Source organism: Marmota marmota, unplaced genomic scaffold, assembly GCF_001458135.2.
Source record: "Marmota marmota marmota unplaced genomic scaffold, marMar, whole genome shotgun sequence".
Classification (NCBI taxonomy): Eukaryota; Metazoa; Chordata; class Mammalia; order Rodentia; family Sciuridae; genus Marmota; species Marmota marmota.
In genome coordinates, this window is record NW_025999960.1 from 1085986 (window position 1) to 1110410 (window position 24425).

General features: G+C 30.9%; 1 protein-coding gene across 5 annotated transcripts in view; it reads left to right on the plus strand.

The window, feature by feature from the left end:
- The window catches only part of Ccdc91 (coiled-coil domain containing 91), a 416145-nt gene that overhangs the window by 193986 nt on the left and 197734 nt on the right, over positions 1-24425 (plus strand). For all 5 annotated transcript variants that reach the window (XM_048802484.1, XM_048802482.1, XM_048802483.1 and 2 more), the window contains exons 9-11: positions 19436-19528; positions 19622-19690; positions 21520-21696. In XM_048802484.1, the coding sequence (XP_048658441.1) occupies positions 19436-19528; positions 19622-19690; positions 21520-21696 (339 nt within the window). The remainder of the gene's footprint in view (positions 1-19435; positions 19529-19621; positions 19691-21519; positions 21697-24425) is intronic.

Here is a 24425-nt window from a genome sequence, read left to right on the forward strand (position 1 = left end):
CATTTAATACTTAATTATAGATATTTATATTTCATGTTAGATATTACTGGAATGAAGTAAATAGATTAGACAACCTAGAACAGAGCTACATGAAGAGTTTGTAGTTGTATCTACAAATGAAAGCTCTAGACTACCAGCAGCCTCCAGCTGCTCCAAAGCAGCTTCTTGTTTACATACCACTTGAGCTTTGCTGTCAAAGCTTGTAAGCATAGGCTACCAAGAATCCACCTGTGTTCTAAGGAAGCTTGTTGGAGCAAGAATAACACATACTGGGAGAACAATGATCCAAAAGGAGGAGTAAGGAAAATGAATTATAGGATTTGGGGGTTAGGATTAGTCATAAAATGGACTTGCAGAGATTTGTCAGAATTTACAAAGTGAATTTGATGGATTTATCTGGTAACACATGAGTCTGTACCAGGTCACTTATAGATTGATTTTTCTTTGGCCTTATCTTGGAATATAAGAGTCTGAATGCAGTATTGCTAAAAGGTTTGAGCTTAAATGATGTGTTACGCACATCATGGCTAAGTATAGCATAATTTATTTGTTCTGTAACTCAAAAGTTTGCAAAATGTAGTTTCTAGTTCCATTTATAGCTCTCTCTCTCATAGGTTGGTTGCCAGCAATATTGTTTTCTCACTTTATCAGCATAATTGTGATCTTCTTTTCTTTTTAAACTTCAGGAGAAAAGAGTCATCCTCCTCTTTTTGTGGCATTATTACCTGTTTGGTTTTATATGGCCCTTTACACTTATTTGAACATTTATTGTGTTTTCATAATCTGTGTTATATTATTTTGTGTGCGTCTATTTTTATTTCATAAAAAATCCATTCTGTATAGAACAGAACTTATTTTGTTTCCTGCTTTTTCCACTAAGGACTATTTTGAGATCCATTAAACATGTTTTTAAAATTGTAAACAATTGCTATATGTGTACGTAAATCCTATACCATTCATCTGTTACAATGTGTAAACTGAGTTCATTTTTTGTTATTGAAGAATCCATAGTCTGAATTCTCAATATTTTCCCTATCTATTCTTTCAGTAATGGACATCAGGTTGTTTATTAACTTCTCACTAACTTTAAGAACAAAAAAGTGTGTGTTTTTACACTTCATTGTGAGATAAAAAGAAAATTACGTCTGTCACTTTGGCTCTTTATCCACTGATCTATTTGTTGTCAATCATAATTTCCATCCAAGAGTGTAATTTCTTGATGACAGGTTATGCCTAAATTTAAGTACCACTAGTGTGTTCTTTAGAATGATGGTGATGTGCAAGCCCACACTCTACCAACAAAGCCGAGATATTCCTATATGCCATTTCCCCCAAGATAATTAGTGTTATCCAGTTTGTAATTTGTACTCTTTAGTGAATGATAATCTCATTTCTAACTTCTATTTTTTATCATAGTTTGTTAACTTTGGGGATTACTTTTCAATAAATTGCCAGTTTTTAACACCCTCCCCCCCTCCACTGTTGAAGTTCATTAGGTTTTTTTTTTCTTGCTGATTTTCAGGGGCTATTTGTAAATAACATTATTAACCCATCAAAGGTCTTATATGAAGCACATGTCTTTTGTCTGTAAAGTGAATATACTAACTTTGTAGTTAAACGAAATCTTTGATTTTAATGTGATTCAATCAATCAATTTTTGCCTTGTGGTTTGTACTGTTTTCTTTAAGAATTTCTTAATTGTCCTCAAAGGTGAAGATTTACTTGTGCTTTTTTTTGCATATTGACTTTATAATTTTACCTTTTTCCACTTTTGTATTTCATCCCTTTAAATGAATTTATGGAGTTTAAATTTATATGTGATGTTAAGGAAAGATACAGTATCTATTTTCATTTTCCCCTCTAAGCTGAGCTACTTTTCTTAGTAGCTTATATTTGAAGAATCCAACTCCATGCCTTGTTCCACCTGCACAAAACAAACAAACAAACAAACCAAAACCCTTTGTGTGACTTTTTCTGTCCTGACCCAAAGGCACCTCCAAAGGCTTTACCTGATAAGATTCACAGGGAATATCTCCTCTCCCCCCACTAGACTACCAAGTTATAGTGTTTGATGGGAGACAAAATCAAGTATCCAGCCTGTTCTTTGCATATTTCTCTCCCTAGTCCAGGTGTGCTTGTTCCCAGGTCTCTGAGGAGTTTGGTGGAGATCTTCAGACCCTTCAGCTGAGGCCTGCTTATTGGAAGGAGGAGTGGAGAAGCCCAGAGGTCTCTTCAGTACTTTCTACTCTTAGTCCTCTCCTTTCCTCCTCTTCTCCCTGGGGTTCATATAACTTCTGCAGCTCTCTGATTGGGACTTCTGCAACTTGAGACAAGCCCCATGTCTGTGCTAATTCCCCTGCCTCTTGATTTGTGTGTTCTTCCATGTTTAAAAGCCCACATGTCAATTTATGCTAAAATTTGAGAGCCACTGAACTAACAAACAGTGTACTCTTTATACAATATTCATGGTGCTTTTCTATCACACAGAAGTTGCTACACATACATGGATTTGTTTGAGCTTTTTGTTTTGCTCTATTGGTATGTTGATTCTTATATATATATATATATATATATATATATATATATATACACACATATATATATATCATAATATGTTTTATAACTATTTTATTACAGTGTGGTGTATATTAATATATGGTATGGTAAATCTTTACTCTTTCTTTTTGGTGTTTTTTTTTTTTTCCTTTCAGCACTTTAAATATTTGACACCACTCCCTTTTTTCTTACATGTAATTCTGAATTTTTACCACTATAAGAAGGTGTTTTCTTCCTCTGGCTGTTTAAAAATATTTTTCTTTTTCTTTGATATTTTGGAGTCTGAACATATGCTTATGTGTGGATTATGGTATTAATTCTGTTAGTGTTCTCTGAGTTTCTTGGACCTGCAGTTTGGTGTTTGTCATTAATTTTAGAAAATTCTTAGCCCTTATTATTTCAAATACTTCTTCCACTTCGGTCTTTCTTTCTTTTCCTTTTGGTATTTCAGGTACACTTTGTTACACCATTCAAAATTGTCCCACAGTTCTTGCCTCTTCTGGTCTATATTTTTGTTCATTTTTCCCCCTTGTTTTCCTTAATCTAAACTTTTGCACTACATTTAGGAAGTCTTTGTTACCCTGTTGTCATGTTAATGATTCTTCCCTTGGTCATGTTGAATCTACTGATGAGCCCATCAAAGGCATTTTTTTCCCATTTTGATTCCAGCATTTTGATTGTCTCTTTCAATTTCTGCTTGTACATTGTCCATCTGGTTTTGCATGCTATTTATTCCATTACATTCCTCAATATGTTTATCATTTTTGTTTTTTAATTCTTAGTCTGGTAATTCCAAAAAGTTTCTTATATCTGAAAGTGGTCCTTATGCTCTCGTTGCTTCTTCAGACTTTCTTGCCTATTAATATGCCTTATAAATTCTGTTAAAGACTATGTGATTGGTGTTATGTCCATAGATTTTAGGGGCAGGTGTTAAGTTATTATCTGTCTAGGATTAGATGTTTAGTGTTTTCTGTTGGCTGTAAATTTTAAGGGAGTTCAAACTCCTTAAGTATCCTTGTTTTTGTTTTTTACCTCTAAGTAACTCCTCTTTAGATACCTAAAAGACCTGTGAGACTCTTAGTCACTATTAATATAGCAGAATGCTGTTGATTTGGTGATAAGGTACTAGGGAGAGGAAGCTGTCTATAATCATGTGATTAAATCTCCAGGAGCCTTTGACCTTTGTAGGTATTGGTTAGCTCCTCACTCCACCTTCTTTATATGAGATATGAAGTCTAGAAGATATTGTAATATCTTTCAGGTGACAGAAAGTTCTGATAAAGTCTATTTATCTGAAGAATAGGACTTTGTAATTTAGAATGCTCTGGGCCTATTTCACTATTTCACTTGGTTACTTTTTTCTTCCCCTTGCCAGACCCATGAAGGCAACTTTCTTGGTTCTTCACTGTGAGATTCTGATTGGATTCCTGGTGAGAAATCAAGTGTGAGAACCCTCCAATAAGACTTTCAAACCACAGAAGTTCTCATTCTCATAAATATCCTTATTTGCACTATACAGCAATATCCCAAATTATCATATAAGATTGTCCAACAAATTGTACCCGCAGTTCCTTTTGTAGATAGGCAGATCACAAAATTTGTGTGTTTCTCCAGTTTGAGGTGGCAGTTTGTGATAGTTCTGACAGATTTAAGGAGTATAATTGATCTTTAGTTTGATCAGTTTTTTTCTTATAAATGATGACTTCCAGGCTCTTTATGTGTCAGATATGAAATCTGAATATATGTTTTCATTACTTTAGCAAATTTTATCAGTATACAAATTTATTTTAAACATTAACCTTTTCTTAGATTAAGACTGTGTTCTTAACAAACAAGACCAGTAAAAGCATATTAGTTCTAATTGAAGTGAGAGGACCTTCCAATTTCTGTCATGTTATATATGCTTCTGACTTATCCAGCACTCGGCTGGACAAAATCTGGAAAATGTGGGTATTAAGTTTAAACTCATCAGAACTGAACCCTTCTGGACACTATCATTTTTATGTCTAGCAATAAAACTTTATTGATGTTAGTTTGTTTAGATTGTATTTTTCATTACATGTTTTGCTTATTTATGATTATTTACAGTATTTATTGTATATCCCAAAATATAGTTTATTTTGGAGAGAAGAAAATAAAGATGTATTTTCCAATATATGTAGAATTATATACTACATATGTACTAGAAAATAGTTTGTGCTGCTTGAGATTCCCCTTCTCATCTAGGGAATGTTTATTTCTTGTATATCAAGGAGAAAGAGGCATTGGCTTTTTGTTTTCCACTTTCTTTCTCTAGATGGATGTTTAATCTTTTAAGGAAATATGCCAAAAGTATGATATGATTGCTTCATTTCCAATCTCAAAGGCATTAAAGATGTGATAATCTTTCCCCAGATGTTATTTACCAAATCTGCCTTAAATGATAATTATAAGGCTTATATAAGAGAACAACTGGAGCTTTCTTAAGTCATTTAGTAACTTCACATCTTAAAAAAAATTCTGCTAAATTTTGAGGAGTGGGGCAAGGAGTCTGATATATAAATCTTTTTATTGACCTTCCAATTTCTGTCATGTTATATATGCTTCTGACTTGTTTTTCTACTGAACCAGTAATTTAGTCCATTACTGGTCTGTGTAAATCTTAGCCACAGCTATTTCCCAAGGTGGTTTGGGGTCTAACGAGTGGTTGGTGTTGATGTCCAGCAGGAAATCTTGCAAACCAGATGATTGGTGTGGTTGACTGGAACCTTGTTAAAGCTTTGGTCAAGTTGCACTTAGGGGAGTTATTTAATTAGTTTCCCAATAATGTTTGTGTACAATTTTTAGGTGACCCCTACTTTTTTCTTTCATCATGATTTGGAAAAAGACAGTTCTTTGTTATTTTCACAGTCAAATATTAGTCCCATATTCTTTTAAGTGATCTTTAAGCAGTCATTTTGATAACCCTAACTTCTCTACAATGTTAGTGTCTAGAGTATTGTCATAAGTGTAATTTGAGAGCTTTCAATATAACAGTTTTGTACTAGAAAGAATTTTTAAAATATAAACATTTTCAGTCCTAAAGTAGTTAATAAACTTATCATGGGAATCAGAAATAAAGCACAGTACATTATAATAATTAATACATTAGTGATAGAAACAAAATGATCTGGGAGTCATAACGTTTAACTGTTCAAAAGATAATAGTTAATTCTTCCTAAGTATTTGGGGAAGACTTCACAAAGAAAGTGACATTGTAATGGGAATTGAAAAATTGGTTTTTGACCAGCAGAGAAAAGGTATTATGACTATAGAGAAATAGTGTGTTAGAAATTAAATTACTTTAACATGTATATTATTATTTCTTCATATTTACTGAAATAATATAGTAAAATTTGTTTTTATAACTGGTATTATTCTATGAATTTGGACCAACTTATACAATTTTATAGTTATCACTTAAATTAAGGTAAAATCAAGAGTGAAGTAGAGAGTAATATTTCTAGGCATCACCTCTCCCTTAGTCTTAGCCAGTGAAGGAGAAATTCTTTATATCATTATCTCAGAAGTACATAGTTTACCTTATGGTTCATTCTTGTTGATGTATATTCTAAGAGGTTTGACAACTACATCACGATGTATATCTAACAATGTAATAGAATACAAAATAATTTCACTGCTCTAAAACTGTCTATGATCTAATAATCCTTCCCTTACCTGATCCCTGGTAAACACTGACATTTTTATTCTCTGCTTAGTTTTGCCTTGTTCAGAGAATCATAGAATTGGTATCATTCAGTATGTAGACATTTTAGATTGGCTTCTGTCACTTAATAATATGTATTTACCATTCCAACCTGTCTTCTCATGGCTTGATCATTCATTTCTTTTTAGCCCAGAATAATAGTTCATTATTCATGTACCACAGTTTATCCATTTATATGAAGGATATTTAGTTGCTTTTAAATTTTACGAATTTTAAATAAAGCTGCTGCAAAGATCTGTGTGCCAGTGTCTGTGTAGACATGTTTCATCTTATTTGTTTAAATACAAGGCAGTTTAATCAATGTTGGATAGTATGTCAAAATTACCTTTGGATTTCTAAGACCCTGCCTAACTTTCTGTCAAAGTGGCTATATCATTTTTCATACCACCAGCAATGAATGTGTGTTTCTCTTATTCCATATCTCACCAGAATTTGATGTCAGTATTCTGGATTTTTGCAATTTCGATAGTTTTATTCTGGTATCTTGTCATTTTAATTCTCAAGACATATGTTTTCATCCTCATATACTTATTAGCAATCTAGATATCTTCTTTGGCAAGCTTTTTATTAAAGTTTTTTTTACTAATTTTTATTTTTTAAATTGTTGAGTTTTAGAGCTTTTGTATATTTTGCATAACAGTGCTTTATCAGAAGTATCTCTTTCAAATATATTCTCTAATTGACAGCAATCTTATTTTTCTGACATCTTTTACAGAGCAGAAGCTTTTAATTTTGAATGAAGTTCAGTTTATCTGTTATTTTTCATGAATTGCAACTTCAGTATTCTTTATGTATAAAAACTGATCACCAAACTCAAAGTTATATATTTCTCACATATATTATCTTATACTAATTTTATAATGTGTTTTAACATTTGGATCTAACATTTTGCATTTGCTTTTGTGAAGTGCTGGATCTAGAGACTTTTTTTTTTTTTTTTTTTGCATGTGAATGTCCACTTGGGTAGCGCCATTTTTCAAAAGACTGTTTTCTTTATTGTATTGCCTTTACTCCTTTTCAAATGCCAGTTGACTGTCATGTGTCTGTTTTTGGCTCCTCCCTTCTCTGTTGTTGATCTATTTGTGTATTCACTTTCTGGCATCACAATGTCTTGATAAACATAGCTTTATAGGAAGTATTAAAGTGAGGTAGGACCAGTCCACCAACTTTGTTGTTCTTCAGTGTTTTGTTGACTATTCTGAGCCTTTCCTTCTCTGCATAAACTTTAGAATTAGTTTATCATTTTCCACAAAATAATTTCCTAGGATTTTGTTTGGGATTACATTGAAACTGTGATTTTCATCTTCTGTGAACAAAGGTTTACTTCTTTCTTCCCAAACTGTATAGGTTTTATTTTATTGTTAGTATTATTGTTTCTTTATTTTAGTGCATCATCTAGAACTTCCAGTATGACATTGAAAAATAGTAGTAAAAATGACATGCTTTCTTTGTTGTTGATCCTGATAGAAAAACTTAATGATGTTAGCTGTAGATTTTTTGTGAATGCTCGATATCAGATTGAGAAAGTTTTCCGTTTTTCCGAGTTTGATGAGAGAATTTATCATGAATACATGTTGGATTTTGTCACATGCTTTGTCTGCATGTGATTTTACTCTGTTGATAAAAATGTGATTTTTGAATGTTAAACCAGACTTACATACCTAATATAAATTCTACTTTGTGTCATGAATAATTCTATTTATACTTTGTTAGATTTGATTTGCTAATATGTTGAGGATTTTGAATCTGTGTTCCTGAGTGATACCAGTCTGAGATTTTCTTTTTTTATAATGTCCCAGTTGATTTCGTTATTATGATAATTTTGGCCTTATAGAATGAGCTAAGAACTATTCCCTCAGCTTTTATCTTCTAAAAATAGATCATAGTGAATTGTTAAATATTCTTCCATAAATGTTTGTTAGAATTTACCAAACCAAACCAAATCTGGTGCTTTTTGTTTTGAAAGATTATTAATTATTGATTAATTTTTCAAAAAGATATAGGACTACTCATATTGTCTGTTTCTTCTTTGGTGAATTTTGGCAGATTGTGTCTTTTCCAAGAATGGGTTCACCTTTTCTAGGTTATCCAGTTTGTCTACATAGATTTTGTTTTCTTAGTATTGTTTTCCTTTGAATATCTATAGCTTCTGAGTGATAGCTTCTTCTGTAGCTTCTTTAATTTCTGTTGTTAATAATTAACGTCCTCGCTTTTTTTCTTGGTTATCCTGGATAGATTCTTATTGATTTTTATTAATATTTTCAAATAATTAGCTTTGGGTTTTGCTGATTTTCACTTTCATTGATTTTTGTTTTTATTTTCATTTTTTCACCTTTGAACTTACTTAGCTTCTCCTTTTCTTGTTTCTTATGGTAGATATGCTAGCTTTTCAAAACTAGAGCAAACACACTTAAAATAATCAACTTATAAAGAAAAAAGGTTAATTTCTGACCCACAGCTTTAGAGTTTCTGTCCATGATCATTTGACCTCATTGGTTTTTGTCTATGGTGAGGCAACACTTCATAGTGGAGTGTAGTGGAGGAGCATAAATGCTCACCTCATAGCCAGGAAGCAAAGGAAAGAAAGGGGAGGGAGCAGGATCCCATAGCTCTCTTCTTAGTAGCACCTGTGGAGAGAAAGCTTTAAGCCACCCACCTTTAGTCAACACTGAGGATCCAAACTAATAGGAAAGATTATTGATTTTTAGATTCTTTTTTTTCGATATCCATATTCAATGCTAAACATTTCTTCTAAGTGCTGCTTTTTATTCATCCCACAAATTTTGGTAAGTTGTAATTTAATTTTCTTCTAGTTTAAAGTATCTATAAAATTTTTCTAGAGATAGTTTTCTTTTTCGCATATGTTATTTCAAACTGTTATTTAATCTCCAAGTAGCTTGAGATTTTTCAGCTATCTTTGTGTTGAGCTATACTGTTTTGTATTTTAGTTCCATTGTGTCAGGAGAGTAAGTACCTCGTAATCTCTATTATATCTTTAAATTTCCGAAGGTTGACTTTGTTAAGGAGAGTGAAAATATAGACTATTCAAAATCATTCCTTTTGCTCTCCCATTGACTGGAAGCAAGCATAAAGGGATTTTTCTGAGATATTGTGTTAGAACCTTGTGAGCTCTTGTAGATGAAGCTCAAGACATTACTGCTCTGTAACTGAATCTCTGCAGAGCTTTCAACTTATTCATATTGAGCCTCCAGCAGTTCATTGATTTCAATTCGGATTTTTCTTCCCCAGAAAGTTTCTATTTGGAAGTTTCCACTCTTGTGAGTTGTGATTTCTTTGTTTCTCCCTGGGTGTGTTTTAAATTTTGGGGCTAGACTTTTTCCTGTGACTTTACTTCTTAAATCTAAGAATAGTTGTGGATTTTTCATTTTTTTTCTTTCTTTCTTTCTTTCTTTTTTTTTAGGATTTTACTTGTTGTTAGTACATAGTGGCAACTACTAAGCTTCTTATGGTCTACATCAGAAACTGGAAGTCAATAATCTGTTTTTTTTAACTGGAGTTTACATTTCTTACAATACTTTTGTATTTAAATTTTTATTGTTCAATTTTAGCTTTTAAAATACTTTCTTCTTTTTTACCTTCGTTTTGGTTAATTCATTATTTTTTTCTTTTTTATTCAAAGTTTCAAGTCACATATCAAATTTTTTACTCTTAGGGAATATTTTGCTGATTATGTATATCCTCATTGATTTTTGTTTCAGCTCCATTAGTGAGAAGTGTGCTAAAATCGATAGTTGTGAAGTTATATTAGAGAATTTACTATAAATATTGAACTTAAAATATAATGTTAACCAATTCATCACTTTCCTGAATTTTATAAGAACCTTAGAATGCTTTTACACCAGTTACTCCATTCCTGATATTGATGCTGTTTCTCTCCAGTGATTTTATTTAATCCTGTCCTATCTTCATTTTCACAGTTTTAACTTTCTTGTTATCATTCTGTGTAATCAACTTTGTACATACTTGACCATATGTTAGATGTTTTGTTTGGAGGGGGGCCATTAGTCTTAACTTCTTTATGTGTCATTTTCATGTGATTTCTAAATTGAAATTGAAAGTGTTATTAGGTAGCACTGAATAGTCCTTCAGTGAAGATATATTGTTGTAAAACTTTCTTAAATTTTTTTTATGATAGTACATCTATTTCCTCCTTATTTTGATACAGTAGTTTTAATTCATATTTAGTTATGGGTAAATACTAGTGATAAGGGGGTTTTGTTTTTTAAGATAATCAATCCATTTTTCCATGACTGTTAATACACTCCTTTTGCTTTGAGATTTGCTAATGTATTTGGTGAGAAATTTTTTAATTATTATTTTTATGTCATATTGTGTTTTAGTTTGAGTATACATGTCCCTCTTCTTTCTGGAAAAATTTCTTCTGCCCCATTGTTTCCTGTTGTTTTCTTTTCCAACTCTACTTTGATATGTCATACTTCTCTAGTATGTTTTTCAGTTCTTGTCTGTGTTCTGCATTCTGTGTAATCTGTTCAGAATCTGTCTTCCTGGCCACACATTTCTGTTCTTTGTAAACTGAAGTGTAAATCAATCACTGGCCTTTTGTCAACCAATATATTTTAAAATTTTATATTCTCCTTTTTTTCTAAGCATACATCTTCATTTTTTGTAGCATCTGATTTCTTACTCATATTTTTGATGCTTAAGAAAAGATGTTAAATGTACTTTTTAGAAATACCTTGTATCTGGTAGTTCGACCATTTGTTGTGTTTTAAGGTCTGATTCTGTACTTGTGCTGACTCACACTCATGGTAGCTTGTTTCCTCAAGCATTTTGTTTTTTATATTTGTGAGATCATCTTCATTGGAAATTTAATTCTGATAATCCTTTGAGGCTTAGTTTTAAGATCTAGATAAGTTAAAGGTATGTTTTATATTTTACATTCAGCGTTTTTGTACTGGGTTTTTCATGATATATTCTATATCTAAAATCAGAAAAATATAAAATTCATCTTTATTTATTCCTCTGTTATGAGTAAATGTAAATACTACATATAAGCTTTCAATCAACTTTATATTTGTAATTATTTAAAAATAGTTGAAGTCACATAATAAATAACCAGACCAAGACAGTAATTATTTAAACCAGTTCTCAAACCACATTTCCCAGCATAGAAATATAATATGTTCTGTAGAGAAACCTGGTAATCATGTATATTCTTTTATGCTTAGTGGTTTAAAATTCTTATTAGCTTAATAAAGGTTCTACATTAAAAATACACAGCTTACAATCAATCTTTGATCCATGAAATCAATTTTTTAAAAAAATATTTTTTAGTTGTAGATGGACACTATCTTTATTTATTTTTATATGGTGCTGAGGATAGAACCCAGTGCCTCACACTTGCAAGGCAAGCACTCCACCACTGAGCTACAGCCTCAGCCCCCGTGAAATCACTTTTGATGGAGAATATTTTAAATATCTATAGAAATAGAAAAATGGTGGTATAGCAGAGAAATACGGGAGAAAATAAGTTGACCATCAAAATGTTGAAATGTTTTCTGATGTAGATTGAGAAAAAGAATATGTTAGGGTTTCATTATGGAAGATCATAAAGTTCCAATGGCAGACATTAAACTCTGAGATCAGTAAGGTAGGATTTGAGAAATTGTTTTCATTTCTAGACTATTTTTATTTCTTTATCCAACTGAATGTACATAATGTATGCTATTCCTTTTGCCTGTGTTTTCCTGCACTTTCTAAAAATTTGTACAATTATTACATGCTAATTTTAAAAATAAAAACTTCAGAAAAGATATATTGTTCCTGGGACATCTTTATTTAAACAGTTTTATTATTTTTAAAATTTTTGTTACGTGGAAGACAAGAATGTATCTTTAATTATTATCAAATATTTTAAGCACAACGTAGACATGTTCACCCTTTATTTATTTATTTATTTTTTTAAACTCCTGTAGGTCAGTCATTATAGTGTACTGCTATTCTCTATGAAGTTGTTCTATACTTTTGCATTTGCATTTCTATTAAAACAGTACTAAGTTTAAAAAGAACAAAATTTAGACAATAATTTTATATCAAATGAAGCAATAATTATAAAAATTTGGTAAGTTAGGTTTCATCAAGATGAAAATTTCTGCTAGCTAAATCCTAAAGTAAGCAAAAAGGACCAGACCTGGTGGCATGTGAGTAGTCCCAGCTATTTAAGAAGCTAAAACAGGAGGATCACTTGAGCCCAGGAGTTTGGGGCCAGCCTGGACAACATAACTAGACCCCATTTCTTAAAAATAAATAAATAAATGAATAAAAAATGAAAATTAAAAAGTGGAAAGGCAGTACACAAACTAGGGCAACTATTCATGAAACTTATATTTGACAATGATTTATATTATACAAAAATATCTATAAATTAGTAATAAAAGAGAAACTGAAATAAATATTGACAAAAACTTGAAAAAGACAAAAACATGAAAAATTTAAGAATGACCAAAAAGCACATGATAAAACATTTAACATTTTCACATCATTATAAAAATTCACATTCAAACCATAGTGACAGACTTTGTTCTGCCTGTTAAAATTATTAAAATTAAACAGACTAAAATAGCCAAATGGTGAATAGGTAGCAATGGAAATTCTCATAATTCCTAGTATTGTAATCATTTTGTAAAACTATCTGGCATTTTCTTGTAAACTTAAACATACACTTTCCTATTTGCAAAAGAAATGAAAGTGCATGTCAAAGAGTAAACATGACTGCTTTTTTTTCACAGCAGCCAAAACTGCAAACAACCCAAATGTCTATCATAAGTAGAATGGGTAAATAAATTATGATATATTCATACAGAGGAATGCTGTTCAGTAATATAAATAAATCAGTTACTGATAACACACTGTTAACTATTTAGATTAATCTTCCAAATTTTCTATAGACCCAGTGAAGCCATATATGAAATAATCTATACTTTATGATAATAAAGATAGATATTTCAAAAATCTGCAAAACAAATGTGAAAAATATCTGAAGACTTATTGCTTCTAGGGAAGGCTACTTGGGCAACACAGATGGTGATAAGAGATGTGTGTCATGCAGCAAAGTACATAGCTAAGGTTTTTTCAAGGTTGTGTAGTTAATATTTGTATATTTTAATGTATATAAAAATTGCTAAAGACAAAGACTTAAAATCATTCTTGTCAGTTATGCCATAGGTGACATTATTGATGATGAAATATTTGTAGATTATTGACAGTTGTTAGAAGATGAGTGATATTTGCATTATTTATTTTGTTTGCTTTCTATATGCTTGAAACATTTTATTCCACTAAATCTTGTAAAACATGTCTGGTTTTGAGGGAATTCAAACCAGATCACATGAAAAATCACTAATGCAAGTGGCAATATTTGATCTAGAGAAGAGAAATTTTGGGAGATATGCTCAAAAATGGATTTTATTTTTAAGTGCTTACAGGGAGGTTAGCTATTTTCTGTGATTTAAGAAGACAGTCCCTTCATGTGAAAACAAATTTTAGCTCAATTTAACATGAGAATATTTAAGATCTCTCTTAGCAGATGTCAATCATGAAATATACAATATTAACTTGTAGTCAACATGTTGTACATTAGATCTTCAGAACTTCTTCATCCTCCATAACTGAAACATTTTACCATTTGATCAACATCTCCTTGGATTCATATGCTGAATCCTCATCATGACTGGGTTCATCTACTTTCTGTATAATGTAAAATACAGTAGTACTAATGAAAAATTATCCAGTGGTAGTAACATAAAGCTACAGTGTATAAAATGCAGAGAACAAAATAGTATCTTACAGGTTATTAACTTTGGAGAAAACCATAATTATAAATAGCAAAGTCAAGATATACTTGGTTATATTTGTGTAGAAATAGTTTGTAAAATGTTTTCATATGTATAATTTAATTTAACTCTCCTGTGAGAAAAGTCTATGTTATTAGGAACTCTACAAATAAAGAATTTATCATTAGAAACTCCAGATATCCTTTGTATAGAATCTGAAGTCCTCTAGGAATTAGTAGATATAAGCAAGGTCTGGAGTTAAATGTAATGGTCTGTAAAGTTTATTGCAATAGGTTATAATAACTACTGTAGGCCGGGTGTGGTGGTGCATGCCTGTAATCCCAGTGGCTCAGGAGGAAGAGACAGGAGGATTGTGATTTCAAAGCCAGCCTCAGCAAAAGTGAGGTGCTAACCAACTCAGTGAGACCCTATCTCTAAATAAAATACAAAATAGGACTGGGGATGTGCCTAAGTGGTTGAGTGTCCCTGAGTTCAATCCCAGGTAAAAATAAAAAAATAACTACTGTAAGTGTAGAGAACATGTAAGATTTAAAAAATCTGTTGGAATCTCTTCTTTGTTTATAAATGTTTTGATGTCTCTATTAAGAACAGAGACAATCCTGTAGTTTGGTGTCTTGAATAAGATTTTTAAAAATTATCCTTATGAATTTTATGATGTTGCCTTTGCTTTGAATTTCTGCTCTAAGGTATGCAACAGTTAATTTTTAAAACATCCCTACCTTAGTCAGCTAGTAAGGTGGAATAGTATCAACCCTTCCTCAGCCACCCCAAGGAAACCATTTCTGGGGTGATGGAATGCCCAGATATTTAAAGAGCTTCATATTGACATGGAAGGTAAGAGAAATAAGGGCAATTTCCAGATATGGTTTATATGTTAGATAGAATAAAGGGATTGAAAAGCTTTTTGGCCACGCTCTATCTTGATACTTTATAATTTCTAACTTATTGTGATTAAATAACCCAAATAAGCTCTGCCCCAGAAATGAAAGGCATTGCTACTTCTGGCAGAAGTCAGACAACAGACAGACTTCAAACCATACACTTTTTCCTGCAGTCCCTTACAAAGGCTGCAAAAGCACTCTAATGATTTCCCTTTTTGTGCAGATACTACAAGAGTTGTTGCTATAGTATCAGAAAATACCATAGCATTTTAAAAGATGCATCACACCCTTAGTCATTAGAGATATACAATTAAAAACCATGAGATACTATTTCCTACCCACTATTATAGTTATAAAAGCTATGAAAGACAACAGTCACACTGTAAACAAAAAATACATTGTAATCCTAATTTTTATGGATATAAAATAAAAATTTGAAAAGTTTCAAGATAGAGGTTTCAAGACAGAATGCCCAAACTGCTGCTTTTCTTTGATTGACATTGGTCTGTACTATAAAAGTTAATGTATTATATGTTAGGGAGAGATACTTTGATACTTGTTTTTCTATACAAAAAAATATATATTTTTTTTTTGCAAAAGTATATGAACATTCCTTCTGAGGCATTTTATTTTCAGTAGAAACTAATATTTTCCTTCATATGCACAACACTTATTTTCATAAGTGAACTTAATTGTCATAATTGTGTAAACTATCCAACGGGAAGTCTAGTTAACATTTTTGAGTGACAGATACATCACTTACATTACTTAGTTTAATTTTCATGATACCATGAAGTTGGCATTACTATCATTACATTAAAAAAAAAGTAAACAAAACTGGAGACTTAGAAAAATTAACTTGTACTGTTGGTAAGTAAAAAACTGGTGAGTGAACTCCACACAACAGTCAGTTGGTCTCAATGCCTATGATAAATCTGATAGAGTATGCTGCCTCTTAAGAGATATATCTCCATAATACAAATTAAACTGAAGAATACATTTATTCACTTACAGAAATGTATAAGACAGAGTTTATAATTGTGGCTTGGATATTAGTCTCTGTTTTTTTTCCACAGAATATTCTCTTTCTCTGAATGTATGATCTTTGTAAACAAGTCAACTTGTTTGTTAACTGCTGAATAAATTACTTATTGCTATGTATTTCTTGGCATTATAGTGGGTGAAACTCAGCTATCTAAATGTCTTACATTCTTACTTTCCGAAAAGTATATCTGTCAAGAACGAATGATTCCTCATTCCCTTCTAGGTTTGTAGTTTTAAACAGTCTCTGTTACTGTATCTTGACCTGGGAGAGGGAGTGGGAAATAGAGTTGAGGCACTCACCATAATCTCAATATAACTACAGGGTTTTTTGAAAAGTTTTTTTTTTCCTATAAATTTTAAGGCTAGATAAGTAGTATGATTATATGACTAATCCAAAAAGTCAATGATACAATTCATGGTGATGGAGTAGAGATCTGAGAGTCCTCAGATTTCTAGAGAATCCCATGCTCTTTGTATTCAGCTCTTCCTGAGTCTGAGTTACAACTTAACCATTTCTTAGTCCTTTGAACCAAAGCAGTTGACGTAGCTGTAACTTAATTTTAAAATTGATAATAAGTAATAACACATTTCTAAGTTATTGTGAACATTCACTAATAACATTTGTAAAGTTCCTTACATTGTACCTAGATATAATATCCCCACAAAATATTAAAATCTTCTAAAAACTGATTTTTAAATCTAGATGAATATGATATCCACTCTTCTAATCCACCCTTTATCCCCTCCTCGCATGCGTAAAAAGAGAGGAAGAATGAGAAAGACCAGAACTTATATCTTAGTTTAATAGTACTCTAAAAAGAATAAAGGCACATATGTTATTATAACCAAATGGAAGTGAAGTGTTACCTAACATACTACTTATATCATGCAGCTTTTAGTTATTATAGGTAATAACTATGAAGTACTGGAGCTAATTTTAGCTACTAAATAATTACCTCTTCTGGTAACATGTAAATAGAATATGAGTATTGTTGAAATGATTCATTAAAAATCTGGCAAGTTACCCAAATATAGCAGGTTTTTTGGAAGGGTTTTGTGGTACTACTTTGTGTAAAGCACTATTTAACAGTGCCTTGTGTTTAAAATAATGAATGAGAAAAGCCACTAACCTAATTGTATTTTTTTTCCCAAGCAGATCCATTAATTCATTTCAGGCATATTTTAAGTAGAATGTTTGTTTCAAATGATAATTTCGGGTTTATTTTTGTGCAAGCAGGCTTGAATGCTGTCCTCTATATAGCATAGTGTCAGAATTAAGAATTGTCATTCAAAATGAATTTTATAAAAATTGTCATTTTAGCTAATGTATCCTCTTTGTATTTAGTTCTTGTTGGATGACTGAGGAAACTTGGCCCACTTGTAATTAATTACTTAATGACTGCATTAATGTGCCTTGCTGTCATAATAAATTTTTTTATTTTAAGGAAAAATTAATTTCAGAGTTATTTTTGATGAAGGCTTCATTCTGTGTCTTGATTCAGTGATTTAACTTTTTTGTTTTAATTAGTTATATATGACAGAATCATTTAAGCACTTTGATATATCATACATAGATGGGATATAATTTCTCACTTTTCTGATTATACATGTTGTAGAATCATATTGGTCATGCAGTATATATATAGATAGATAGATAGATAGATAGATAGATAGATATAGATACTTTGTTTCATTCTAATAACCTTCCTATCCCTATGTCCCCTTTCCTTTCCTCCCTTCACTCTCCTCTACCTAATCTAAGGTAACTCTGTTCTTCCCTAGTGCCCCTCCCATTCCGAATTAGCATCCGCATTTTTATTTGTTCTATTTGTTATATTATCCCCTCTATAAACCTAAATTGACTGTTATTAATTTCATGAGATTCATATTTTTCATATTAAGTTTAATTATTTTCCTGATATATCTGTTCATTTTCTCATGTGTGTGTTTAAGATAGATTAAGTATTATTTGTGGTCCTATGAAATTTTTTGTGCATATAGACCTACTTAGAATACAAAATTAAAGTCTCAGGTATTATTACTTATACCGAATACTCATTTGTTTTTCAGCTGCATTTTACAAATTCACATGGTAGTAATTTCTCAGAATCATGTCATGATTTGTATCACAGTTTAGATTTGCTTTTTAAGGAAAAACCACATCTTTCATGTGATTTTTATTACTCTTGAAAACTTAAATGAAAAGTAACATTACAATTAAAAACAAGAAAAACAGACTATCTTAAATAGACATGGACTATTTATTCACTGTTAAAAAGTGCTTTAAATGTTTCAAACCAAAACAACTTTGAAAGACATAAATCTGTTTTAAAATGTGGAATATCAAAATGAGTTTATGTTTAAAGGGTGTTTTGATGTTTCTACCTACAAAATCTGAAAAAAATATTTTATTTGCTGCATTAACTTAATGAGAAATATAAGTGAATAGCAATATTTAGTTTTGTATTTATATCAGAGCATTGATTCAGAACAGTATATGGCTTATCTTTATTCGAGATATTGAAGGCTATAAGTCTAATTTTCTTAGAAAGCTGTATTCAGACTCCAAGCACTTAGTCCGTGATAACTGCCCAATAGTTCTATGCTTTTTTATTAGCATATTATAATAAAAGTAGATACTTGGGCTGCACGCGGTTGCTCACGCCTGTAAATCCCAACAGCTTTGCAGGCTGAGGCAGGAGGATCACAAATTCAAAGCCAACCTCAGCAGTGGTGAGGCACTAAGCAACTCAGTGAGATTCTGTCTGTAAATAAAATACACAAAAGGCTGGGGATGTGGCTCCGTGGTTAAGTGCCCTTGAGTTCAATCCCTGCACTTCCACCCTGCAAATGTTGACATCATATTGTTGGGATGACTTCATAGATTAATTTTGTGAAACTGGTTAAATCTTGGGACAAGAACTATTAATAAATCTTTCAGTCTTCTCAACAGTGCTTTACTAGAAATAAAAATAATATAGTATAATAGTTGCTCATTACGCAAACAGTTTTTCTCAGTTACAATCTGATCACTTTTGTTGCTACAAGATAATAATCATTTTAGGGAAATATTCTTCCAAATTTAATTTTGGAAAAAGATATTTTATCACTTTCTGATTAACTTTCTAATTTAGAGTATTTTTTCCTAAATTAGATTACTGAACTTGTTGTTTAAAAAATATATTTAGGCTGATTGCAGAAAGGTGAATTCACTGTCTTGGGTTCCTCCACCTCCATTTTAAGCATATTTCCACTTGTTTCCTCTAGTAACTACTTCAGTGCTTCTGGGCAAATAAATTTTATCAGCTGTTTTTCTTCTTGATATATTATCTGTATCAGAGTCACAATCATAATTCAGTTATTTTTCCTTTTAGCATCAGAGGCTCCTTGAAATGCTAGATACAGAGAAAGATCTCTTTAAAGAAAAAATAAAGGAAGCTTTGATTCAGCAATCTCAAGAACAGAAGGTAATATTTTAAGTGTGCTCAGAGTATGGAAAGAATGTATTTTATTACTTCAAATAATTCATTTAGGTTCTTTCTCACTATCATCATTTACAGGAAATACTAGAAAAATGTTTGGAGGAAGAAAGGCAAAAAAATAAAGAGGCATTGGTGTCTGCTGCAAAGGTATTTTCATCTGTAATAATGGGTTTCTTTTCTCTATAAATAAGTGGAGTTGAAAACTATTCATTAATTCTTTAAGTCTACTTATTATAATGTTTCATTCAAAAAATGTTTCTTTCCTCTTAAACTCAGGATATGACTTTTTACATTTTTGTTAAATTCATATTACATAAGATCCTGATGGCACCAAAATGCTTTTAAGTATATGTTGTTAATTACATATTAAAATGAACATATATGTTAGAACACTAATATCCACCTGGTAGGATACAGAGCATGTATTGGTGTTTGTGTGGGTTAATATACATGTATATTAATATTAATATTAATATTAATATACATGTATATTAATATACATGTATATTAACAAATGTGTTTATAATACTAACTTTGAAGTTTAGGATTTTAAATTAAATTTAGTTAATAGATACTGAATGACTCTTACGTGCATGTGCATACTACTATGCCAAGGTTGCAAATCTAAAGATGACTGATTTTGTCATAAAGAATTTTAACCCATTAAGAAAAAATATATTACTTATATGCTAATAAGGCAAGGAGGAATTAATTAAACTACGGGGAACATGTAGATGGTATGTTCATGTCATAGAAGTTTTTAAACAATAAATTACTTTTGAAATGTCCCTTTAAAGGGTGGCTAGCATCCTGAACTGAGTTTGATTTCATAAATATGGAAGACATGTTGAATTTTTTTTAGCACAAGTATGACATTAATTTGGGGAAAATTTGGGAAAGCACAAGCTTGAAGTAGGGAAGGAATTAATGGAGTACATCTAAAGTCAGGGTTAGAGAGAGTGTTAAAAATAGACTAATAGTAGATTGGAAATTAAGGAAATAGACTAATTCTAGAAAGAGAAGATAAAATCAACATACGTTTGGTGTGGATAACAAAGAAGACCAGGTTCTAAACTCCCAGAGCATGGATTAGAGAACAAAATAGAAAGCTCTAACTTTGAAATGGACTGTGAAGTAGTGAAAATTAAAATTAAAATCTGGAAAATTTGAATCTGTTTTCCAGTACTTCAAGACTTTTATGATTAGATAGATAATATTAACAAATGTTATTTTCCTGTTATATATAAAGAAATGTGTCGATCAATATTTTTTAAATAACACATTTGAAAGTCATGTGTTGATAAAGAATTCATTCAAAGTATAAGAAATAATTGTAATATAACAGTATGAAAAAATTCTGGTATGAAATAATCAAGAACATCTATAGTTACCTAAACTACCTAAATATTTCTCCCTCTGGCTTTTTAACCATCTATTTTTACAAGACTGAATTTTCCTTATGTACTTTAACCAAAACCTATCATTACAGATTTAATACAGAAGGAAGGTAGGAGAATCTAGCAGTCTTCTACTAAGTCAGATATTAAAAAGATTAAAGAAGTTTACAAACAACATTCTTCTCACTTTTTAAATTTTGGAAACAGTAGTTTTTAATTTTAAATGAATTTCAATATCTATATCTATATATATCTAGATATATAGATATATCTCCAGCATAAACAAAACCTCTTGATACACTCAATAACTTTTCAGTTATTGAGTTAAGGAGTTTTAAGACCAGTTTGAAATCTGCTACTCTAAACAAAGGCTTGACTTCTTTGAAGTATACAAATGCCTGGGAAATAAGTAGGGATTTTAATAAGTAGGAATAAAAAAGAACAATATGATTTTATGTAACTGTTTAATAAGAATAAAAATAGCAATCGAGAATTAAACTGTATAAGATCAAATTATGTTTTGGGTTAACCAGGTCAGTCATGGAAATATTTTTGTTTTGGTCATTATTTGTTTGGAAGCTTGAGAAAGAAGCAGTGAAGGAGATAGTTATGAAAGCAGTAGAAGAAGAACGAAAAAATTTGGAAAAAGCCCATGCTGAAGAAAGGGAATTATGGAAGACAGAACATGCAAAAGATCAAGAAAAAGTATCCCAGGCAATTCAAACAGCTATACAAGAACAAAGAAAAATAAGTCAGGTTAGTAAAATAAACTTTTTGAAAACATTTTTTTTCTTATTTTTCTCTAAATAAAGTAGCCTTACTATTATTTTGTCTTACTTGAAATTACCTTAGTAGACTCAGCAGTGTTTAGTTTTTTTTTATATTAATGTTTAAAACTAGTAATTTTTAATATTTTAATGTTCCTTTTCTTTCTTCTATTAAACATTTTGTAATGTATTTTATCTTTTACTCTATTTTCACAAGTCGGATCTACCTTTACATTGCAACTATAGTAAAATTCTAAGATTTTTTATTTTTGTTCTTTCTTTTTTTCCTCTCACACACATAATCAATACAAAGTAATATATTTATATAGAAACCAGTTTGATTCAAATAATTTACAAGTCTAATTGTACATCTATGTACCTTTAATTGTTAACAATAATTAATAAAACCTCAAAAATATACTCTGTGTCTCATAAAGGACATACACAGATACAAGCATGTCCTATATACAAAGTAACATTTTAGCCCTTGTGTGAACAAGTAAAAACCTGACCTAAATTTCATTTTCCATAATTGAATTTGTATGGTTCTATTTTACCTCCATTTAGTCTTTTCTTTGTGTGGGCAGAGATACTTGAACAAATCATCCCTTAAGCAAATATATAAAAGCAAATGATAACTTTCATGGATGTCTTACTTTTGTAGCATTAAATTGTTATAAATGTATAAATATGTTGTTATAAATGTAACCAAAGTGCTTACCCTTTCAAAACAATCAACCTAATAAATTTTTTAAGACTAGTCTTCATGAAGCCCTAAAAATTTCATGTTTCCAATATCCAGGACTATGTTAGTTTTTTTTTTTTTTTTAAGGATGCCAGTTAAATTCATTCTTAAGAACACATGCTTACCCTATCTGTAGTTCTGTAGGTTATATTTATAGTGAGATAACAATAGTGTAATCACAGATCTTTTTGTTTGTTTATTTTTCATTAAACTAATAATTACCTTCTGATTCTTACTGTAACCTCTTATTAGTATCAACGAATATATATTGAGTATCCAGTTGTTCATCTTTTCAGTTTGAAATTTCATGCCAGCAAGGGAAAGATTATTGTTTATTTTTCCTTATTTGGTAGAGTTTATCTAAAATATATATTTTGGACTATAGTTCACTTCTTCAACCTCACATAGATGTAGGCCATTGTTCACCATGAAATTGAGCAAGAGGGCATGAGTGAATCAGCACATATTCATCATTCAAATAAAAATACATGTGTAAAGAGCATACTTCTTCTTTGGTTTGTCAGCAGTCTGCAAGACAAACTGTAATATATATAATAAACTTTAAAATCTGTCCCATGTAGTTTCAGAGTATTGTGAAGATAATCCAAGCATGTTACAATACATTGTGTTTATTTTCTTAGAAATGCTTGAAGGTTTTGCTAGAGATGTGTGTGTGTGTGTGTGTGTGTGTGTGTTTTGTATTTGTGTTTAATTGCCATGTAGCTAAAAGAATTGCACAGGAAATATCTATCAGAAAGAACAGTGTTGTTGGGGGGCTAAGCTATAGCTCAGTGGTAGAGCACTTGCCTAGCATGTGTGAGGCACTGGGTTTGATCCTTAGCACCACATAAAAATGAAACAAATAAAATAAAAGCATGCTGTCCATCTACAACTACAAAAAAATTAATAAAAATAAAGAATTATTGTTAAAAAAGAAAGAACAGTATTGTAACTTTAAGGTTTTCAAAAGTAAAGTGGTATATCAAATGCAGTCAAAGTCATCTGTAAATAGATTCTTATTTTCATATGATTTTACTACAACCAAACAACTGTCATTCCAATAGCCCTTTAAAACTTCATGGTCCTGTCCTAGGAAATTGACAAATAAATAAATTCCTTTTTTTCTTGGGAGCCAGCTGAACCTCAAATCTGTTCTATTTGAACCAACAGGATAATCAAGTAAGTGGCTGTGGTCAAATTTATTCTTTGCTGTTCTACATAATTGAAATGATTACCTGCTGCATTCCAGGCACAGTTCTTATTTCTGTTATGGACAAAGAAATTTTCAAGATTACCATCTTGTAAAGAAGATGGATAGGAAACTAATAAATGTATAATATAATGCCAAGAGACTATTAGTGTCCTGAAAATAAAGCTGTATAAGTAGCTAGAGAGTGAGGGTAGTCAGGTGAGAGCTCTTTATGGAGCCAGCATTTAAACTGAGACCCGCATAGATTGAAGAATTCACCTTGTGGATGGCTAGGGAAAGAGTGTGTCAGGCAGGAGGAAAGTTTTCAAGGCACAGCAAAGCTTCAGAGGCAGAAAGATATTTGGTGTAATTAAAACTGTATAGTATTGTTTTGGGTATATATAGTCAAAAGGACTAATGAAACAGGATAGAATTCAGAAATTATGCAACTTTTCTATAAGTTCTGTAAGATTCTGATAGTCTTTGAAAGAAAACTCTAAGCAGGACTGCTGGAATGGTGAAATTAGAACCTCCACAAATTAGCTTTTTCATAAAGGTAGTGAAAACACTAGCAAAATTTTTCAAAATAAACTTTTTTAGCACTCTGAATACTAACCAAAGACTTTTAACAATCCAAGCATTTATTCAAGACAAAGGATTAAATTGTATTAAGAACAGTCAACCTTGTGAAGTTTTTTTTTTTTTAATTTTTTTATTGTTGGTTGTTCAAAACATTACAAATTTCTTGATATATCATATTTCACACTTTGAAGTTTTATCTTGC